Here is a 21,468-nt window from a genome sequence, read left to right as displayed (position 1 = left end):
GGTGGAAAATTATAATGCTTCATTTTATATGAAGTAGGGTAAATGGCTCAGACAGGTAAGCTCATCTACAGAGAAAAGACCTTAAATCTGCATTGAAAGCTCTGTAGTTGAACTGACAGACATGAACAGCTCCTAAGCTGTAGCTATTGTACACTGCATGGCAAAAAGCCATGACCAAAAAAACCCCCAATCTTTGATTTTTATTATTGGCTGAACTTGGGACAATAAACAGGCAGGGTGATAAATTAGCAGAGCTCTAATGTCGAAATTAGAATAAACTCACCGGGATATGAATTCAGTCCTTTTTAGACACAGTTTAAATGAGAGCAATCAGTGCGACTAGTCCTCCATTAAACACTGTGACACTATTTAACAGAAGCCGAATCATCGCTTCCCCTTACATTTGTTGGAGTCTACCAGAAGACAGGCGGGGGAACAGTGACTAAATGAAAATATATGAGGATTATTGTAGGGATGAAATCAATCATCATTTTGAAAGATTATCATTTATTACTTTTGGTTATCAAATGTTTTGTTGTTTTATAACAAGAGGTTTAAAAACTGAGCAATAAAGCACTTGCATTGGCACAGAATGCTGCATCTCTTCACGCTACATCAGTTGACTTCTGCAGTAATAAATATTGGTTTAAACCTTAAAATATCACCATTAGTAGCTGTTATTTGCTGGAGGAGGAAGTGAGGGCTACCCGATGAAGTCACTGTATTTTGAAGGATGGTCAGTGTGTGGCTACGCTTGAATCCTTTCACGTTTATCTGTGCAGGACAAACAAAACAACTTATCAGGCAGTACACTCAAACAGCCGTGGTCAAATATTTGGTTTTAGATAAGAGGCCTGTGATTGTGGGTTATATGGCATGGGGCATTATCTTATCTTTGCCGCTTCATCCACTTTTTTTTCCTGCTGCAATAACAAAAAGACTTCAGATGGAAAAGTAACAAAGCTTTCCAGTGATTTACAATTTGAACATATCGTCACATGAAGCTTTTTAGATTTGCTGAAACACCAGTAGAGACCAACGAGTGACACAAGGGTGCAATGGCTCCAAATCACCTACACGTCATACACACAGGTCGACTGAATCAAAAGAAAATCATGCTGCTGTGTTTCGATCCAACCTCTCTCTCTCTCTCTTTCAGTGAAAAACTTGGCCCACCGGTATTGATACGACATTGCAACATCAGAGGAAACCAAATCAATCGCTGGAGGTGGATTAAAGGTGGACGGCCGAGAGGAAGTCAGGGAGCAGAGCCCAGGGACACACATTCTACACAGTGAAAAATTCCTTTTTGTCAGCCCCTTTCTGACCTCACCCTCCCCTGTGTAAGGCTGGCTTTCTTTAACATACACGGGGCCCTCACACAGGTTTCTCTGGAGTCAGGTCTCAAAGAGAACTTCTGGCCCGACACCAAGCTTCAGTCAGTCATTGCTTTGAGTTTGGCTCTTTGGTAAAACGATATGTCTATCTGGACTGGAGACAGCATATGTCGAAGCAGACATAGTTTTTATTAGACTGACATCAAAAGGTATTTGAAAAATGTAAATCCTGAATCTAAAAATCAACTCCCAAGTTCCTTAGACTCAGATTTCAGAAGATGTGACAACAAGCATATGAGGGAATTATCATTATCACCTTCCCTGAAGGTGAGAACATGTTCCTTGTTTATGAAAAGTCATGACAAAGCCAGAAAGAAAGAGGCAATTCACATACAGACCTTTCTTCATATTATAAGAAGGAAACCTTTACTAGCTGTAAATATCTCATGTTTCCACTATGCAAATTCCTAATTGACCTCAACAGTTAAACTGACCACAAAAAACTTTGAGCAAGACTTTTTTTCAAAAAGCTCCATTAATCCATCACATGGACATCACAGCATCACTTAAGAGTGTTTATTGTCTGGACTGGTGTCAACAAACAGCACAAATCCTCTCTACATCAACATCCTGCAAAGCCATTAGTCCAAGATGTGCTGGTGTGAAAGAGTACACGTGGCTACTATGATGCTATTTCTGGAGCACTTTGGTGATAGCAGCATCTCAAATAACTTGGTGACAGGAACACCCTTAAGTTTAAGAGACTACAAAGACACAAAAGCTTGTCTGCTCATGGCAACATTTCAAAGTATGAAAAAAGCACTACATTAAGATATGGCAGCTAGCCGATACAAAGTGAGTGTCATTGGGTTGTCTCTACACGTTTTATGTTCTAATTTGATCCAGTGGACAGATTGAAGCATCGGGAGAAGTTCTATTGTAACTACTTTGCAGTTATTTGTTAGGCTAGACTGCAAAAAACTTACGGTTATCAAGCTGTCACATAAATATGGACATAGCTCCTCATAAACTACAAAAGATCATGCGTGGCATCAAGAAAGAAAAGCCGATGAATTCTCTGAATTGAACGATATGCTGCCTAAACAAAAACACACTTTTGTGATTCTTTTGCCCTGCTCAGCATTCTAGTTGATGTTTTGCCAGTTCCCTGCCCTCGGATCACTGCACAGCAATTGTCAGAGGCACAAAGCAGGGGGAAGTGGAGGATGGAGAACGAGTGATGTAACAGAGGGATGAATGAAAAGAGACTGTCTATGTTTGGTATGTGCTGGGGGTTACCACGCTAGGGAAAAAAAAAAAAAAAAAGAGGACCTCAAGTCATGCTTTTAGTTCTTTCAGTGCACTATTGCTCGTAGTCTATGCTCGAGATATGAATGCAGTCACATTCCTTTAATAAAGCATGCTTGAACATAATGCTCTGCATGAAATTCTTATGGAAGCTATGTATGGCACCGGCTTATATGGGGGAGACTGACAAAAAGCCCTTTCTCCTCAGTCAAGGCCCTTGCTGAGGAACGCCATAGCACTTTGTTCTTTCATAACACTATTATTTGTTCATGTCTAGTTGCATAATTTAGCCAAAATAAAGGGTGCGCTCGTCTAAAAGCTACTTCCTCTGAATATTTCATTCTCCTACAAGAAAAACAGGAGAAAATCTATTCACAGTGAGGGCTAGCCTATGGAGCTGGTGAGATTTGCTCAGGCTGTAATACATGTAAGTTTCCTCTCTTTATTTTTTATATTTTATTCATAGCTTTTCAATCAAATTGCAAAGAGAAAATGCACAAAACAAAGCCCTAAATCCATTTCCACACCGCCCACGTAAATTTAGCCATTTTACATTTTCCCAAGATGGGAAAAGCAAATCAGTATGGCCAAGAGGGAAGAAAAAAGGTATTTGAAAGCAGCTAGATTAATTCTTTGAAACCAATCTACATTATAAGCATTGAAGATTTAATCTGGAAGGATCGATTTTAACAAGTTCACACTGTAGCATGTGCCATAAGAGCTTAGTCTGCACTTAGGCTTGCATGCAAAAGCCATTTTAGCCCCCAAATATCTGGTTATGTGTGCCAGATGGCCATATGCTGGTTGAGCTTTAATTCTCTAAATGAAATCTTCTCAAGGCCGCAGTGAATGAGGGGGAAGAGGCTGTGACCAGGGCGCACAAAGAGAACAAGAGGAAGCTATTAATTTGGCAACGTCTGATTTATGTGGCTGCTTAGTTCATATCAAACCTCAAACTAGCAGCCACAATGGAAAAGAGGAACTCAAAGGTTAAAAGCAGCAAAATAAGACTGAAACCAAAAACATTAGTGAAAAAATAGCTTTCATAAGATGGTTTGTGATGTGCCAAAGAGGTTTATAAAGCCACAGTCATGGGTTTGAAGAGGGGCCGTGTTGTATGCCTATTTTGACCTTTTAATGTCAACATATTGCTGAATGTCAGAGGTCAGCAGAGAGACAGAAATCACAAATATATCATTTAATCTTCCTCAGTTGTAACAATGAGCATTACACATCAGACATTAATTCTCATAATGCAAAACAACAGATGGTGTGCACTCCTTAATAAAGCACAATACAAAATATTTTGTGCTAAGATGGCAGCCTGAGCCTGACCAGAAGTCATGTGATTAAACTAAATGTTATGTAGATATAGGATTAATGCTTGTGAGCATCAGACACTAAACCTCTGTAGGCTTGAAAGGTGGCTGTAAAAAGTTTTCTCCTGCGTGAGGGAGAAAGGCTGCGGTCGTATTGAATTCATATCAGTAACAATTGATTACTTGATTGACTAGTTTTTATGGAATTAAAAAGCCAAAACAACTCAAAACCATCTCAAACTAGTCCTACGGCATAATCCACTAGGTGGGAGGGTATTTATCATTCAAAGTTCTAACATGCCTCCGCTCTCCATCTGTATGCTTAGTGTGTTCCAAACAATCATATTTTTTGTACAACCTCATACAATAATTCTGCATGTCTTTGGATTGTAGGAGGAAACCTGAGCACCTGGAGGAAACCCACACATACACACAGGGAACAAGATAACTCCACGCACAAATTCAAACACATGACGGGCACTTTTCCATTATTATTATTATTTTTTTTTTTTACAGTTTTATTTACAAATTGAACAATAGTTTAATTGAATAATCCTAATGTGAAACAGTAATGAAAATAGGCAGTTAGTTGCTATCCTACAGCCTGTCATGAGCCCTGTGAGTTAAGTGCAGTAAACTGTAAAAAAATGTTGGACAAAAGGTTAAATAATTTTTTTCATGACTTTGAAGAAATGCATACATTTCCTGAATATGGTATTTTTGTCTGCCTCTGTTAATTAAAGATGCAGCCATATACTGGCTATTTTTTTTAACATCTTGCATGCAAAATTGTGTTTAGTCACTGCTGGGATGGATTTTTAGCTTTCTTGGTCCAGCTGGTGCAGAGGCATGAGTAGCAACAGAGCGATTCATTGCAACAGCGAGGCAGGACAGGTGTCATCATTCAGGTATGAAAGCACCCTGAGGGACATGTTATGAAAAGAAAAAAATGATTGGATGATTGGGGAGCAGATAAACCGGTTATTTCCGAGAATGGGAAAGAAGAGAGGCGTGATAGCTGCACTCGTATCATCATATCATAATACTCTGTAATATGGTCTTTGTGAACTCTGTGGTCATGAGGTTCCCCAGAGCTGTGTAGACTCTGACTGTTGTCGGGATTACCAGCACATTTTATGTAATACTACACGGGGCTGGTGCATTAGTGCTCAGGGCCAGGTTTTATTTCCGTTTGGTGATTCGAGCCTGTGCTTTCCCACAAACGCCTGTTTGAAAAAAAAAGATTTATATCTGTGTGTGAATCAGAGGTTTGACTACCAGTAAACTCTTGTGTGGGTGGCTTGGTAGAGTCCTTCAAAGACTTCTCTTTGATAATGAAGGGTGCGCTAGCGAGCTGTATATATTTTTTATTGAGAGAATTGGGGCAGAGCGAAAAAAATCTTTCGTTTAAATTCAGGCACAAAAAAAAAAATGCTAGGCTTGCTGTTCAGTGACAAGAGGCAACACAAGGATGGGGTGAACCTGTCCCCTTATTTTATCATCAAGGCCAATGCTTCGCAGCTCTACTGACACCATGTCAAATTAATTAAGTAGTCTCATATTTAAGAGAAACACAAGAACACAAACCTGTGACACGATTTATGAGAGTCAGCTAACACAGCACACTGTATTCAAAATCCAACAAATGCTTCCAGATGCACATGTTCCAGCTGAGGTCCTTCACACTCTTTTTTTGCTTCCTTCTCAACTCTGGAGTCTCTTTAATACCGATGAAATAACCCCCCCCCCATGCTGCATTCACACCTCAATGATCTGACAATCATTTCCAGGATCTCAGCACATGGCTGTCATCCTTTGTGCCATTTTGCAGTGCTAAACAGCCCTTTTGTTCAACTCTGACCACAAAGTGATGAGTTCAGCAGACCCATGTTTGTAGTAGCCACGCAAGACGAGACCAGACCAGACATAGCGTGTTTACACTCAAAATCAGAACCAAAGTAAGACACCTTGACCAGATCAGCTGCAGTACATCATAACATGACGGATGATATCTTCCTAGCATGCAGAAAATGATGAGATTACCCAAACCTAACCTACTAACCTGCAGTACATCTTTAATAAGGATGGGTCTTCAAGTTCATTCCTGCTGCATCTACTGACTACATTATGAGTCTAGTAAGCAGTTCTGTAGATACAGGTAATTCCTGTGAGACTCACAACCTCTGACAAGGTTATGACTGAGCTTTAAAATCCTATTAAGTTGGATGATCTGCCTGACAGGAACGTTCCTTTGCCTGGGGTTGACTGGTAGGATCAAAAGCTAAAGAGAAAAGCCTTGTTTAAAACAATCTCTTTGTGTAGCCTGTTGACCAACAAAACCCAAACACCTTGACAGAAGAAAGCAAATATTGACAATTAATTTATAAGGTTATGAAGGCTAGATACACTGTTATGGTGATGGCAGTTTCCTGCCAATTTAAACATTGAAATACAATGACTGTTGCCAGAGATGGAATATTAATAATGGCACATAGTCATACTTTTGCTCAATCCTGAGGAGAATAACTGTGATTTCCACTGAATTCATTATTGTGCAGCCCTACCGACTAAGACATATTTGGAATTGCAAAACAGCATGAATAAATAAAAGTATACAGAGTATGTCTGAATCCAGTATTTATAGCTTGTAGAGCTTATGTAAGCCTTTTTCAAAAATAAAAAATAAAAAAAAATCACTAAAGATGATTCATCTTGAAAAAAAAAAAGTCTTGATGAATGGCGTGGATTGTGTAAAGATGAAAATGCAAGGAAGAGGATGGCGAGGAAAGACTGCCAGACCTCTGCATTGACGCTTGGGAGCTTTTACACATCTGAACATCTGTAGCTCCTGGCAAGCCAAAACAGACCCAGTCCTGTTTCAATGAAATAAATCTCTAACTCCTTACTCTGTGTAATGCACTTTTACAATCTACCAACTTTGGCACATGAGACAAAACTAGGCCGGCTCTAATATGAATAGAACTGAGGAGATACAATTTGCAAGGTTTCTAGAATCTAATAGAAAAAGATAAAAAAAAGCATTTTTATTGTAAAAATTTTAAGGGCTCATTTACCTTGTGAGGAGAGCAGCCATGTTTCTACTGATGCTTCACAGTTCATAGTTTTATTCACACACAAAAAAGAACTGCACATAAAATGGGGTTGCAATTCATCACGGTAAGAAAATGTTGCTTTAGGAAGCAATACAGAGCAAGGTTGTTTGCTATCAGTGCTAATGATGCTAGCTAGACTGCGCCTGACAAAGAGGCCTTCCTCAACTGTACTGACTCAAAAATATTTTCTGCAATGTAGACAAGACTTCCAGAAGGAAAACATAAGGGGCCAATTTGAACTGTATTGTGCAATCAATAAATATCCAATTGTCAGCATCAGCAACTATGATTCAGCTTTATTTCCTAAATAATAAAAAAAAAAAAGCTCACCCTACCAGAGGGAGGGACACTTAAAAAAACAAGTGATGCACTGCAACGAGTATCTATCAGTGCTGATAAAATAACTGCATGTGATTATTCTGTTTTTATATGTGTCCAGTCCTGTTTAATATGTCCAGATGACTAATGTGCTGAACCTGTCTAAGCTGTGGCTTGTGCAGTGTTTCTGTATGTAACACTTTTGAAGCTGTAAAATTAACTCCAGTCTTTTTTGTAGAGGTTATAGGCTAGCTGGCTGGATAAACATTAAGCTTAGTCACAGACTAAATGTGTTTTTCCAATGAACATATCCATTGAATTTCATAACAGTGTAGGACTGGATGTAATTCCTGTCCCTGAGACCATCCCTTGCAGTTTTTTTTTGCACAGAAGACAGGAAGAATTGCACAATAGTAGTGTGGGCACATAAACAGAAAGAGGACTACAGACTGTTCAGACTCCTTAATCTGTGATTAGACAAGTGGGCAGGGCATCAAGCTCAATGCTATTTGAGAGCTGAAACTCTAAGGACTGTTATGTGCTCAACTAGACAGCAGAGGCAAAAATGTTTATTTTTTATTATTCAGCCAAGATGAGAGCAACGTTTCCATTTCCGTTTATCAGCAGATAAACGAGTTAAGAGGGGCGGCCTATGTGTAAGCCTGGGATATAATTCTGCTTTATCGTCTTATTATTTCTACATTGAGGAAAAAAATGTCAAATAGATTTCGTCCCAAACGATTCTCATGTCCAGGTCAATTGTACAAACTTGAAATTGACTAACATGGGCACAATTTTTAATTAAGGGCTTGTGTCACAACAAAACATTTGATTCAGTGGAGTGATGATAAATGAATGTCACTTTTTACCATCTAATTTTGAACAACTTCGTAAATATCAAAAGAATTATTACGATATTATTTTTTTCCATTCCACATTCCCCTATGTGTTTGTTTACCGTAGTAGACTGCTAGACTGCAGCAGAGGATCTCTGAGTGCCACTATGACAATGCTTCATGTTTTTAAATGGTCTGTCATGTGCTCTCATTCATCCACGCCACAGTGTTTTTGTCTGAAATGGTCTCTGTGTTGCTGCTGGCACATGCAGCTCAGGAAATGCCTGAATGGGAGAGGTGGGAAATAAGTAGAGCAAGAACAAGAGAGAAAATACGAGTTGAGAGACATTGTCCCCTATGTGCTTATTTTGACAGGATCCTCCCTGTGTCAGAGGACAGTTTCCTCGCCTCACTTGTTGGCTCGTGAAGTTTGATCTCCTCTCTAGCAGAGACCCCAGTATCCACCCACACAAAAATCTGGCCTTTCTCTCATGCTGAGGTCCAGGCAGGGGGAAACAAAGCTTTCTTCCCATTATGAGGAATTCAACATGATCATTCAGAGCATGCCCGTTCCCCTGTGAAGCTCTGGGACAGTTCAGCAAAACTTTTCAACTGAGTGGGCAATCCACAGCTCCACAAATCCTGCCCCGCCTCCCAGAGAGCAGGTTGTTAGTCAACAACAGATCGCAAAAGGGGGCGGAGGGCAGAGCGAAGCAGCCTGGCTTCAACTGCACCAGCAGCTCTCTAGTTGCAAGGAATGTGAAACGTTTCCCAAGGAAATTCCTCCTCCTCCAGGAAGGCAAGGAAGGAAACTGAGAGAATTTTGACACATTTCAAGGCAGTGGGAGTAAGCATGAAAAAGAGGAGAGTGAAGGTGCTGATTGGTCTACTGTTAGGAAAGTGTGTGAACAGCATGGTGGAGCAAGTAGTAGAGTTACATTTGATTTTACTACAGAATACCACAAAACAAAAGCAAACTACAGCAGTTATTAACTCATATTGATTGCCAAGATTTGCTCCTTAAAATGACTAAGTGCTACTCCACGTTATTGCCAGGGGAAAAGAAAATCACATTAAAGTCTTTGTTATCTCTTTCAGTGAAATTATCTACACTGGGGCGTTTCCAGTTATCTGCAATATGGGTATCTTCCCATGTTCTAGTTTATACAATGTCACTTATCTTAAGGGATGACTCTTCAATGTAGGAGAAGTTCCGTTTATCAGCAACATTTAAAATATAATTTTTGAATCAGCATGTCAAAATAAAGAACAAATGTTATAATTATTTTACATCCCTAAAGCCATTTACAATAACAATAGGCTAGTCTGCATAAAAAAAGTGTGATCATGTAAGACCAGAGAGAATTTCACAATGCCCCCCCCCCCCCCCCCCCCCCCCCCCCCACAACAACACATTAATAGAGCATCAAGCAGCAACCCATTTTGGTACAACTGCCATTTCTGAGCCTGTTCATACTGTATCACTCGTCAATACTGTTGGTGTAGCTGAACCAAAGTACATGACATGGAGTGCTGTGTCACAACCCTGAGGGCACTGGAGATGGCTGGTGGGGCCTTGTTTATGATTCCAAAAGGAAGCAGAGGATTAGCCAGACAGTGTCTGTGTGCAGCATCAGATTACTAGCTTCTTTTCCTGTTATGAAATCAGATTACTGCAGCTCCCCTGCGATGAGAAACAATATCCAAGCCTTGAGATGGCGGGCTTGTCTACGGGGTGAAAGGGTAAAGTAAGCTCATATTATTAGACAGACAGGCCTTCTTTATTTATATCCCGATTAATGGTTTCATCTCAGGTTTAAAAATGAACATAAAGAGAATGGAGCATTAAATCGGAGAGATTAAGGCCAGGGATGATACTGGAGATTGCACGCTAACAATTCAAACTTCAGGATAAAATAAATGGCTATATGCAATCCCAGCATATGGGACATGCAAATACTAAAGGCTGATGGCTTCATCTCCGCTGACCTAGAAGAAAGAAGGAACAATAATGTCGCTTCAGTGCAGTGTTTTTGTTTGTCTTGTTTGCTGTCATATACAGCAGCGCGCATCAATTTGATACAACATACAGAATCGAGGCGGAAGAAGAACATCTGACCCGAGCCTGCAAAATAGACTCATCTACTATTTAGATAAGGCTCTGCTACGCAAAGAGAATAAGGTCATCTTGGGACTCACATGAATCAAACAGCCAGAAAGAAGGATGCTCTGCTCGTCCAAGATAAACGTCAGAGGAAAAGAGGAAAGATCTTGTTTTGTAGCTTGTGGGCACACCTTTAAGATATCATCACCTCTCTGAACCCAGATAGTGAAACTTAAACAAAGTCAAATATATCCAGATCTTAAAAACATTTTCATTCAGTGACCAAAATAAGTCAGCCTTTATAGTGAAAGCTTGTAAGCTGGTGACAGATATCTATCATAACAACTTCCCTTCAATTCTGGAAACCATGAAGACCGAGGAGTCTGGATGGCGAACGTGACCAAACTGCTAGCTTGCTCCCATCGTATCAGTGAGGAGGGTAAAGGTCACAACTTATGACCCCAGGTTGTAAAAGATAGCCCTCTCGTACTGCTACACATTCTTTATTGTTAATAGATAAACACAGCACCATCCTGACCTCTGCATTAGTGTCATTCCTGCAAATACCACATCATTCCTTCAACAAATGCCTGCCTTGCCATAGATGTGGGCAGGCCGCTTGGATTCCTCAGCAGGCTGCAAAACCACAACTAATACAGCGATCTCTCTTTCGAATTGTGCTGCAAAATGATTTATTCTCACCATTTCTGGTCTGTTGACAAAAGAGATTGGTTTAGCTGAGTTTTTATTTGTTATGCAATCATGTGTACATCTTTCAAGCATCTTTTAGAATACAGCCACTGTTCCTGCAGGTACGTGCGCCAAAGCTAAAATATTCCAAAAGTCATGCTACACTTGTATATCGCAGTATTTTGTTTCAAAGTCAAAACAAGGCGTTACAAGTCAAAATCATAATTTAGATCATCACCATGGCTTGGATAGAGAGGATTAATAAAACTTACTGGTATTGAATTTGTTTTATGTCCTCTAATATGAAGGGTGCCTTGGGTTCTGAATAAAGCTCAGATGTATTGTACCACACACACTAAAACACACGTGCAGTGGTTTTGAACCCCATCAATGAGCACCTGCTTGCAATTTATAGTTTACACGCATCCAACAAACAATGCATACCAGCCTTGTCCTGCAAAAAAACAATCCTTGAATTAATCCTGTAAGCAGTATTGAAGTGAATTTCAGGAGTCCTCTTGTGCACTTTATCCCTTAGCTATCTTTGGTTACTCAGCAACATTACTAAAGCTCTGGTCAGCTATTTGTTGAGGGCTAAATGGGGAAAAGGAAGAATAGATAGATTCTCTCTGCCCTTTCCACCAGTTTTGTGTTACTTTAGGAGGACAGTTAACATAAGAAAAGAAAAAAAAACAGCTTATAAGAAATAAGCTGCAACCACATAATACCACATGGTATTAGAAACATTGGAGGGTGGCAGACTGGCAGGCATGACGGTGCTGGAATAAAAACAACGCTTTTCCAACAGTTCCAAGTGGCCTGCTGAGGATGGAACTGCCATAACACAAGTCAGGCAGGTAGAAACCAGTCAAATACTGTATCACACATGCACAAGCTTTCAGTTGTACTTAGATACAACAAGCAACCAATACAAGTAAGGCAAGAGTAAAAGATTCATCATACAAATCAAGCTATGACAAACATTTCTATGAATCTAGCTTGATCCTGTGTAACAGTCAAGTAGTAAACAAGAGAAAGACCGAAAAAATAAAAGCTAGAATTCAATTTTTAAGAAGTCCTTTAGTGGCACAGTGCCATAGGTGTGTCAACAGCAAAGCTGTCAGGAACCGCAGTCCCATGCTGAGAGGACCTACAAGAGCTGACAACATGTTTTCCATTGTGAATAAAATATTTTCCCCTAAGCATGGCTTTCAGTAGGGCTACAAGGCTTTAGAGGATCAATTTTTAAAATACAAAGTCATGTATTTATTAATGAACAACAGCTGTGTGTGATGCTTTAGAGTGCCACAATAAAAAACAGTCAATTGCTAACAGTCCCATGCCCTCATTTGAAACTGTGCCACTTAGCTGGACACCCACATATGCTAAAGGCTAGTGGAGGAGCAAACAGCTGCAGACAAAATGGCCCAGCCCCTGAAAGAATGCCAAGGCAGAATCCCCAAAACAGGCCTTGGGTTGGGCCCCATGCAAGACCTTTCACACCAGTCAAGTATAAGTGATCTAAAAACATAGAAGGCACACTGCAAAAAAAAAAACCACACTGCAAAAAGCCGGGAGCACTCTAAATCCAAACAGGCACAACAATAACATGTTTTAAAGCTAAATAAACAATTGTGTCATACATCAGATAACTCCTACTCCATTACATATCAGATAGACAAAGTATCCCAGACATCAACAAAGACTTGTGTCTAGCAGCTTCTGCTGTTATGCTGAACAATGACTGGCAAACCTTTACTCTATGCCTCAGCCCATTAATAATCCATTATCATCCTCACCCTTATTCATCTTTAATACAGCACCTTATATGTCATCCTGTATAGAGAGATCAGCTAGTGCAGAGGCAGAGATGTGGGAAATCAATGTGCCATGTATAGCACACTATATAAATGCACCAACATGTTCCCTGTTTTTTTTGCTGGCCAGCAGCCTTAAAAACTTAATGGCTACAGCTATCAGAAGCATGCACACTAATGTCTTATACCAGAAAACAACAGTTGTAGGTTCTAGTACAGTATATCTTCTACTTGTAGCTAAAAACAGAGCTCTAAAACTATATGCGTTTCATCACAGACAAACACTGATGATCCTATAGTGTTTATAGTAGAAGATATAAGCTAAAGATCACAAAATCTAACTGTCTTTGTAAGAGCTAAAATAAAAAATAATGGAATAACATTTACAGAAATAGGACTACAATAAAAACAAAAGCAGTGAGGTGTTGAATTAGAAAGCAATGCTGTTGCTTTAATTGTACTAATCATTATCATTTTACTTGGTTTTGAATCGGCTGAGCTGCCACAGACGAAACAGAATAATGTTCATATAAATATATGAAACCATCACTGTATATTATCCATGTTGTTCACACTTGTATACTCATGCAGGCAATAAAGAGACAGCAGGCAAACACACGCACACACACATCGACTGTGGAGGAAACCCTCCCCTTGCAAGCCCACTTTTCTCCCAATGAGTAGAACAGATCTAGGTCAAAGCTGATTAATGTGCCCACAGCTCCCGAGAGGTTTCTGGTCAGGTGGCAGCAATGCCTTGCTCACTGGCGATGCATACTAATGCAGAGTACAAGCGAACATTCCTGCTGTAACTCGACATTCAATTGTGTCACCGGAATAACACCTAGACAATGCGAATGACTGCGAGGCCATTAGCATACACAAAGTGACAATCAAAACACTTTGCTCTCTCCTTGTGCCAGCTGCTGTGTCAACACTATGACTGCTTGTTACTGGTGTGGTTTCATTGCTGTATTTGATCACTTAGCCGAAGCTGAGGCATACAAGGGCACCTGTACATAAACATAGAACAGCCCACACAACATGAACCACGACAATAATGTGGATTTCAAACCACCAGCCAGTTGCTGAGCTGCCCATTTGCTCCAGATAGTTCATGACACAGTGCTGCAAAATGATGAAAAGGATGTCTGCTGCCTATGAGACGAACGGCATCCATGTCACTGTATTTATAGATAGATATGTTGCTATTGGGTGGCATGCATTCCGTAAATCAGTTCTAGCATAGGCCTACATGGACATAATAGGACATTATTAATGTCTGCAAAGCCTTACAGCGTAGCAACAAAGCAAAAGATGAGCAGTAGCAACCCCTCCAACTGACAAACTAGTTAGCAGAACTTTTGCTTGCTAGTTATCATAACGGTCGGAATAAAAAAGAAATACAAGCAACCAACTATTACGAAATAATAACAAATCTTAAGACTAAGTCTAATCTATTAATGCATACCAGACGTCTTATTCTTGACTTAGAAAATAGGTAGTAACGTTAGTTAAACCCAGTGGACAGAGTAAAATGCTGTGGTATTTGCTAGCTTTAGCATTAGCCACCTTGCTAGTTAGCTCGCTAGTTAGCCAGTCCGACACTGTTTTGGAGATGTATGGCAGCTCGTCTCTCCTGCCTCACAGTCACCGAGGGCGTTGTTTGTCCAACGTCATATTTATTAAACGATATGGTGATTTGTAAACGTTGTGGTTTGTGGTATTCACGCTAACACAACACTGTTAACGTTACCTCGGAACGCAGCTCGGGGATGATCGGTCTATCTCCCAGGTCGCGAAGAGGTTCATGGGTACAGGCATGCTGCCGGAGCCCGAGCCCAGGACCACAGCCCCGGCTAACGCTCCGGTTGGGAGGGTTGTCGGTGCTGGTCCACCACCGCCACCGCTGCTCGGGTTCAGGAAAGCGGCCCGGACGCCTCCTCTCTCTACAGCCGCCGCCATCATCACCTCCACTGCCTGCTGGGGAGCAGCTCTAGCTAAGTGTCGGACGGACGCGGGAGCCGCTGAACTCTGTGCTGCCTGCTCCTGCTGCTCCTCCAGACTCCCAGCTTCTCCACACCGACTGGAGATGCTGATAGGCGGGGCGGGGCATGTCACTACTGATAGGGGGCAGCACCTCCCTGTTTTTAAGGTGGGACATCTTTACTATTACCACAGCTTGAAAAACATATTCAATTCATTTCAAATCAATTCAGTTGTATTGTCATTAGACATTGCCAGAGCACGAAGTGGGGGTGGGGTGGGGGGCACATTGGAGCATAGCAATAAAAAAGATGGCACAGAATAAGAATGAGCAAAAATTAGTAACAATATAACAATTTAACACAAGTAATAAACACGATTGTGCAAACTACAATAAAATGGGGTTGCACGTATTTAAGGTGGGGGGATGTGCAATGTCCTGCTAAGAGGAGCAATGTAAAGAATACTCTGAGGTAGAACGACGGTGGTGCAAAAGGATCCATAAAAAAGTGTCATGACAGGGAAGAGGGACAGGGAGGTGGGGGCAGGGCAGGGTGTGAGTGATGGTGAGTAAGATTTTATCCAGTGAGCAGGTTTTAATTGTCCAAGTGAGATCCTCAGAGATGTGGATTCTCAGGAATTTAAAACTGGAGACACGTATAGAGATGGGGGTGAGTCTGCAGCTTTTGGTCTTCCTGAAGCACCATGATGTCAAATGCACCACCTCGCACTGTCCTATTACATGTTTACCAATAAACACTTAGAAAATACATGAGAAAGGAAAATTATATTAGGAATATCTATTGAAGCAATAGTACTAATATAGAGGTTAAAACAGGAAGGTAAATTTCATATGGCTATTATCACAAGGCAATATTTATGAAGTCTTGGTTTCGATGGGGCAGTGTTCAACTTCTCTGAAGTCTCTTGGTAGCTCATTTGAAAGCAGTATTTGTAGCTTTGTTATTCTCATCTTTTCCATCATTTCTGTTTGTTGTCATGGTGAACTGTTCAACAAAGCAGAAAGGCTATAAAAAATAAATAAATAAAAATATATAAATGAATAATTTTAGGGGTTCTCACACATAATTGCTATTATCCAGGGTGCACGATGCAGCTCCTAGAGAGAGGATTTTTTAAAATAGAAAATTAAATATAATTTAATATCTGATCTGTTACTGACATTGGGATAAAATGTAAATTTACATTTGCATGAAGTTAAATCTAGTATCTCATTGCAGGTATGTGATTGCTATTTGACATTTTCTAGTATTATATCACAATAGTTGTTTGTTCAGTTAGATACCGCACTTTTCCAACAACAAAAATGTTCCCACAGGAAGAAAAGGGCTTGAACATTATGTTTCATTATGTGGCAGAAAAGATTTTTGTGACCATAGGTGTTATATATTTGACTTTCCTTTTGATTTTTTTTTAAATTCATGTGGCTATACATGCTCACCAATAGCCAGTGAAAGCTGCTGTGGGCAGTAAAGCCTACATGTACTGTACTGCTGTATAGATGCTCAGTACCAGTGAGCATTTAGAAACCGCCGTGTTGTTTCAAAATCAGAAAGAGGAAACTCAAAGTCATTGTTTCTCTTATATATATAAAATACCAGTGCACAAAAAACACCTGGATTCTGTGTATGTGTTTATAGTACTACTGCTGACCATTAATTGCAAATCATACATACATCTCTTATTCTGAAAACACTTAAGCAATGAACTTTCAAGTAGGCAGGAAAGTGCTTTGGTATTAACTGACATTATTTATGATTTGTCATCAGTGTGTGACCACTTAATGGAACCTGGTACTTCATGCTCGATTCAGTCATTGTTCTCATAATGCAGGTGTTGTGAAACTCTTTGACTGTAACTGTGACTAAAGCTACAGTAAAGCTGACTTGACTTGACATGCTCATGAGGGTTGGGTAACGTGCGTCAGCCTATTCAAACAGGCCGACCGGGTATTTAAAAAAAACCCACACCTCGTGATTTTGTCAAATGTCAATGTGTTTGGCACAATCTGTGATGTGATCTAGTAGCTATACATAATTTCTGGTAAGATATTCTCCTCTGAGAAGTCATCATTGCTGGCAGGTTGACCTTTTCTTTATAGACTGTTTGTTTAGACTTTCAGTAGAGCAGTATTGCACATGAACCGTATAAACACACAAAGGTGAAGTACGTGATAAAATGCCTTTTTTATTTTAACAAGCTCAGTCTTTATCTGTTACAATGTCATGTGGTACTGTAGTCACTGCAAAACTGTGCTGTGAGTGTAGAAACCTAATCTTTAATCATTGCTAGGCAACTCTGCACCCCTGACTGCACTTAATATTCCAGACTGTAACAGTGACAACATCCCCTGGGGTTGCTAATAATGATGATGACAGTCATACAGACGGGGCTGGTCCATAGAGGCAGAAGAGGTTGCTCCTCCTGCATTTTTGAGAGGCAAGAGGGCGATCAAAATTCAAAAAAGAGTAATTGGTTGAAATAAACAATTACCTAATCTCATTGTCATTTATAAAATAATTTTTCTCTCTTCTTTGGAAAAAACATTATTGAAATTCTGAATTAAATGCTTCAACAGCAACACCTACAGGACAGGGAAGAGGGGAGAGGGCAGTGTGTGTGAAGTGGTGGTGGGGGAGCAGAGGAGGATGGGCTCCTGCTGTCCTCCTTATGACAGGAGCTATTATGTCTATTTACCGTATTTTCTCTTATAGTGGCTGGGGCCTTCATTTACCTCAACTGCAGAGGGTACCAGGCCTTTATTGGAAGCAGGCTTATATTAGAGAGAGACCTTTATTCCTAATTCCCTCTGTTTGATAAGTATATTTGCTCATATTTTAGTATGAAGCCTCCCTGTTTTCCGATCTGCTTCCATTTGCTCTGTTTAATTTTTGTTACTGCATTATGCTGTAAATAAAATTAAAAGCCTTCGTTTCCCGACTTATATTATGAAACATTACACAAATATTTCAATCTAACTTGTGTGAAGTATGACCGGCCAAGTACAGGAGGGGAAATATGGCCAGTGTCAGTTAAAAACTAAACAAATCTGAGGTAACGTTATGCTGGATATAAACATTAATAGCCAGTTTACAGCACAGTCAAATATCAAATATCAATCAGCTGTCTCTCTAGCTCCATGCTAACTTTCTTCCTCCCACGTCCAGCTAGCCGTGCTCTCCTCTTGTCAGCTAATAGCAGCCCACACTTCTGTTTTTTCCAGTATCTCTTCGGGTCAGTGTCAAAATGTCTTGCAGCTTTCGCTCCTTAATTTTCCTCCGCATATTGCAAAACTCTCTCCTTGAATTTGACGTCAAACATCCGTCCGGTGGGTGCCATGTTCGCTCTCTACAGTGTTGTGGCATCGGTGTTATGGAAAATCTAGTCACTGACACTTGCACAGGTCCTATATGGTACTTCAATTATAGCTACCGCCATCTTGTGGCACTTGTCGATAGTACAAACCACAGTCACATTATAACAGGCACCAAGGGGAGCGGGGCGGACGTTTCTTTTCATTTGATAACGTGAAAAGTAAAGTTAGGCTTTGCTGTCGGTTTCCCAACTCATTTTAAAAAAAGACGAGAGAAAAAGAGGAAGAGGGGGCTAGAGAGTGAATAAAGAGATGGAGCTGGTAAGAAAGCAGTGAATCAGATCAATAAAAAATATCAAATTGTTTCACAGTGGTTACTTTCTAGAGCACAAATAAACACAACCACACACCACTGTACAACCCTGTAGCGGTGCGCAGCAACACCTGATTCGGTCTGACTACGACCTTCATCCACCATTTTTTCCCTCCCCGGCCTGTATTTGGGGACGGATTTTATTTGTTCGTGTCGACCACACACCCGGCGATTAATTGAATACCGGCCACTATTAGAGAAAATACGGTAATGTACTTCATTATTCGTTAGGACGTCCTCCTAACCAATCAACAACCAGAATACAATATTGACACAATGTTGGTCCAATGACAGTTTCCAAATTTCTTGCTCAATTCTCCACCACCGTTTGCCGTGAAGTGATAGATACATTCACACAGTAACATTTTAGAAACAAAATTATAACATGCAAATTGAGAACTACTCTTAAACACTTCACTAAGAAATTACATATTATTTAAGCCTCTTCAAAAGAGTCCAGATGTTCTTTTTTTAGATTTACGTTTCGTTTTATTATTGAGCAGTAGCTAGCTACGTGCGTTAGCCAACACAACAGCTAGCTTGTTGTAGGAGCTCTGAAGGACTGTTCATCTCCATGAAAGAAAGAAGAAAACATCAGATAACGTGAGTCAGATACAACTTCTCTCTCTCTGTCTCTTTGGTCACTAATTTTTTCTCTGATGATTAAATGTCTCTCTGGCTGTTGTGTGAATTTATCTCCGAGAATGCAGCAAAGAGATAATATAATCTGCTGTAAGTAGTTTGCTTGTTGAAAAGTTACAGTGAGAATCTGTTTCATTTACAATTTATCCCGTGTTTAATTGAGTGGTTGTTCAGTCACATGTTGATATTGTGCGATTTGTGAATGAGTGTTCAGGAGGTCTGGCTGCCTGCTTTGGGGAATTTCTTCATTGTTCGTTTTTAAACTGAGCCATATGTTGAGTAATAAGCTGGAATTAAGACTTTTTAATACTAACAGTAACTAGAATAACAACGGTGTTAACAATGTCAGCTTTGTAGGCTGTTTTTGTATGTCGTGCATATAGATAAGAGTGTGTAAGTCATGTATTTAGTACATGCATTAATACCTTTTGATGTGAACCTACACTTTTAAATCTGTTAATGTTTTTGTCCAAAATCCACAGTATGTACCTTGGTTTTGGGGTCACAGTTCAGTCCGATTTCGGTACAGCAGGAAAAAAGAACGGTAGAAAAAAAAAGTAAACATCCAACAATGGTTCATTGGCCGTAACTGTTACTGACACAGTTTAGTGGAAAAGTAAAACAAGCTTTCTGTTTCTTGCAGGGAGTCAGGACACCTGTTGACAGCTGTTTTATGATGATTTATGGTCTAACTGTATATAAGCAGCTACAACAGCAACATGCTGCTCTAACACTGATGCTTCAGTATTGATAATCTAATGTCATGTATAATAATATATATAATAAATGGAAACATGTAAAGCCATGTTAAAAGTCTGTGTAACTGAGAATTGCAACTGCCTTATTTGAGCTGGATTTAGTCTCTTCTTTGTGTGTTTGATATTTGTATTCCTTATCTGTTGTGTGTTATTTCTACTTAAACTGTAACTGGTGTGCTGTCTTGGCCGGGTCTCCTTCGGAAAAGAGATTTCAATCTCAAGGGACTTCCTGGTTAAATAAAGGTTAAATAAAAAAAATATCAGCCACAGGGACCAAACCTCTACTTTTACTTTCATTCTTTTTAACCACATCTTTATCTCTCAGAACTGGTTCTTACCACGTGCCGTCTGACCACATCAGAAATCAAATGTTTTTATCATTGGTCTAAATCGCTTTATTCAAAAAGTGGAATGAAAAGCCGATTGTCAAAGAGAGGGAAGGGGGACAGGGAGACGTGATATTGCTTCACTACAGAAATAACAGAGCATATTTTAATAATAGTGTTGCACCACTGCCAGTGCTATGGGTCTCTCATTTGTCAATCTGACAGCAACAACACTACAGGGTAACCAGGATAACCAGGCTACCTCGACTAAGCTGGCTAGTATACACCCATGAGCATGCTATAGCTAAGTGTTGCACTGCCAAAACAATCCAGGTGGAACTTCCGCTCTAGAATTATTGTTCCGTGTGTCGGACTAAGTTGATTATTAAACTATTTTGATAGAAGTTACTTGGGTCACGGAGCATATTTTTTGTATGACTTCATGCACCAAACCGTAACATCCGTAGCTTGATGGTTCAGGATGAATACATGTCTCGTTACACCCTTATTCAAGAGGTTATGCTATAAATTATGTTGGTGTATGGTGTATTATCTCGTTAAATCTTGTTTCACGTCCCCTTTTTAACTTTTAGCACCTGCCCCTCTAAAGGTCCCTGCACAGTCCTGCATTTGAACATTGAACATAAGAAAGTAGAGATAAGTAGCCAACTCGTGTAAAATAACATGATGCCGCAGGTTTGTTTTTAGAAAGAAAGGGAGCAACATAATCTTTTGTTAATCATCTTTTTTGTATGATTGAAAGAGGTAAACATGCACTTTTTTGTACACCTGAACATGAAAACTCCACGATTACAATTAGTTTCTTCATCATGGATCTCTGGTGTATGTTGGCTGCCCTCTGAGTGATTATGAGATGCCTCTGCATGTTGACCACAATGTTTAAAATGATTAGTGAATGAATATTTGGAGGGCATTGCCCCCCAGTGTTTGAAAACAGCACTACAACAAAATGGGACATTCAACACTAAATTTGCACATTGGGATTCATCCAATAGATGGCAGAATGTCTACATTTTTGGTAGGATATTACAAGAGCAATTATCTCTCTCTCTTTCTCTCTATCTTTCTCTCCCTCTGTCTTGCTTGCTTTACCCTCCTGATTGAACCTCCTTATAAGTGTGAGTGGGTGGGTGCATATATAGTGACACCGTGACACCGTTGATGTTACCACAACACAACATTCTGA

The 21,468-nt window shown here is 40.0% G+C and overlaps 1 protein-coding gene across 1 annotated transcript in view; it reads right to left on the bottom strand.

Annotated features, from left to right (window-relative positions):
* LOC121911628 (phosphofurin acidic cluster sorting protein 2-like) overlaps nt 1-14,937 on the bottom strand; it is a 48,215-nt gene extending 33,278 nt beyond the window's left edge. Inside the window, exon 1 of the mRNA XM_042433286.1 lies at nt 14,599-14,937. Coding sequence (XP_042289220.1) covers nt 14,599-14,810 — 212 coding nt within the window. The 5' untranslated portion in view covers nt 14,811-14,937. The remainder of the gene's footprint in view (nt 1-14,598) is intronic.
* Nucleotides 14,938-21,468: the final 6,531 nt, after the last annotated feature.

The sequence above is a fragment of the Thunnus maccoyii genome, chromosome 14 (genome assembly GCF_910596095.1).
Source record: "Thunnus maccoyii chromosome 14, fThuMac1.1, whole genome shotgun sequence".
Lineage (NCBI taxonomy): Eukaryota > Metazoa > Chordata > Actinopteri > Scombriformes > Scombridae > Thunnus > Thunnus maccoyii.
This window is presented reverse-complemented; position numbering and strand designations above follow the sequence as displayed.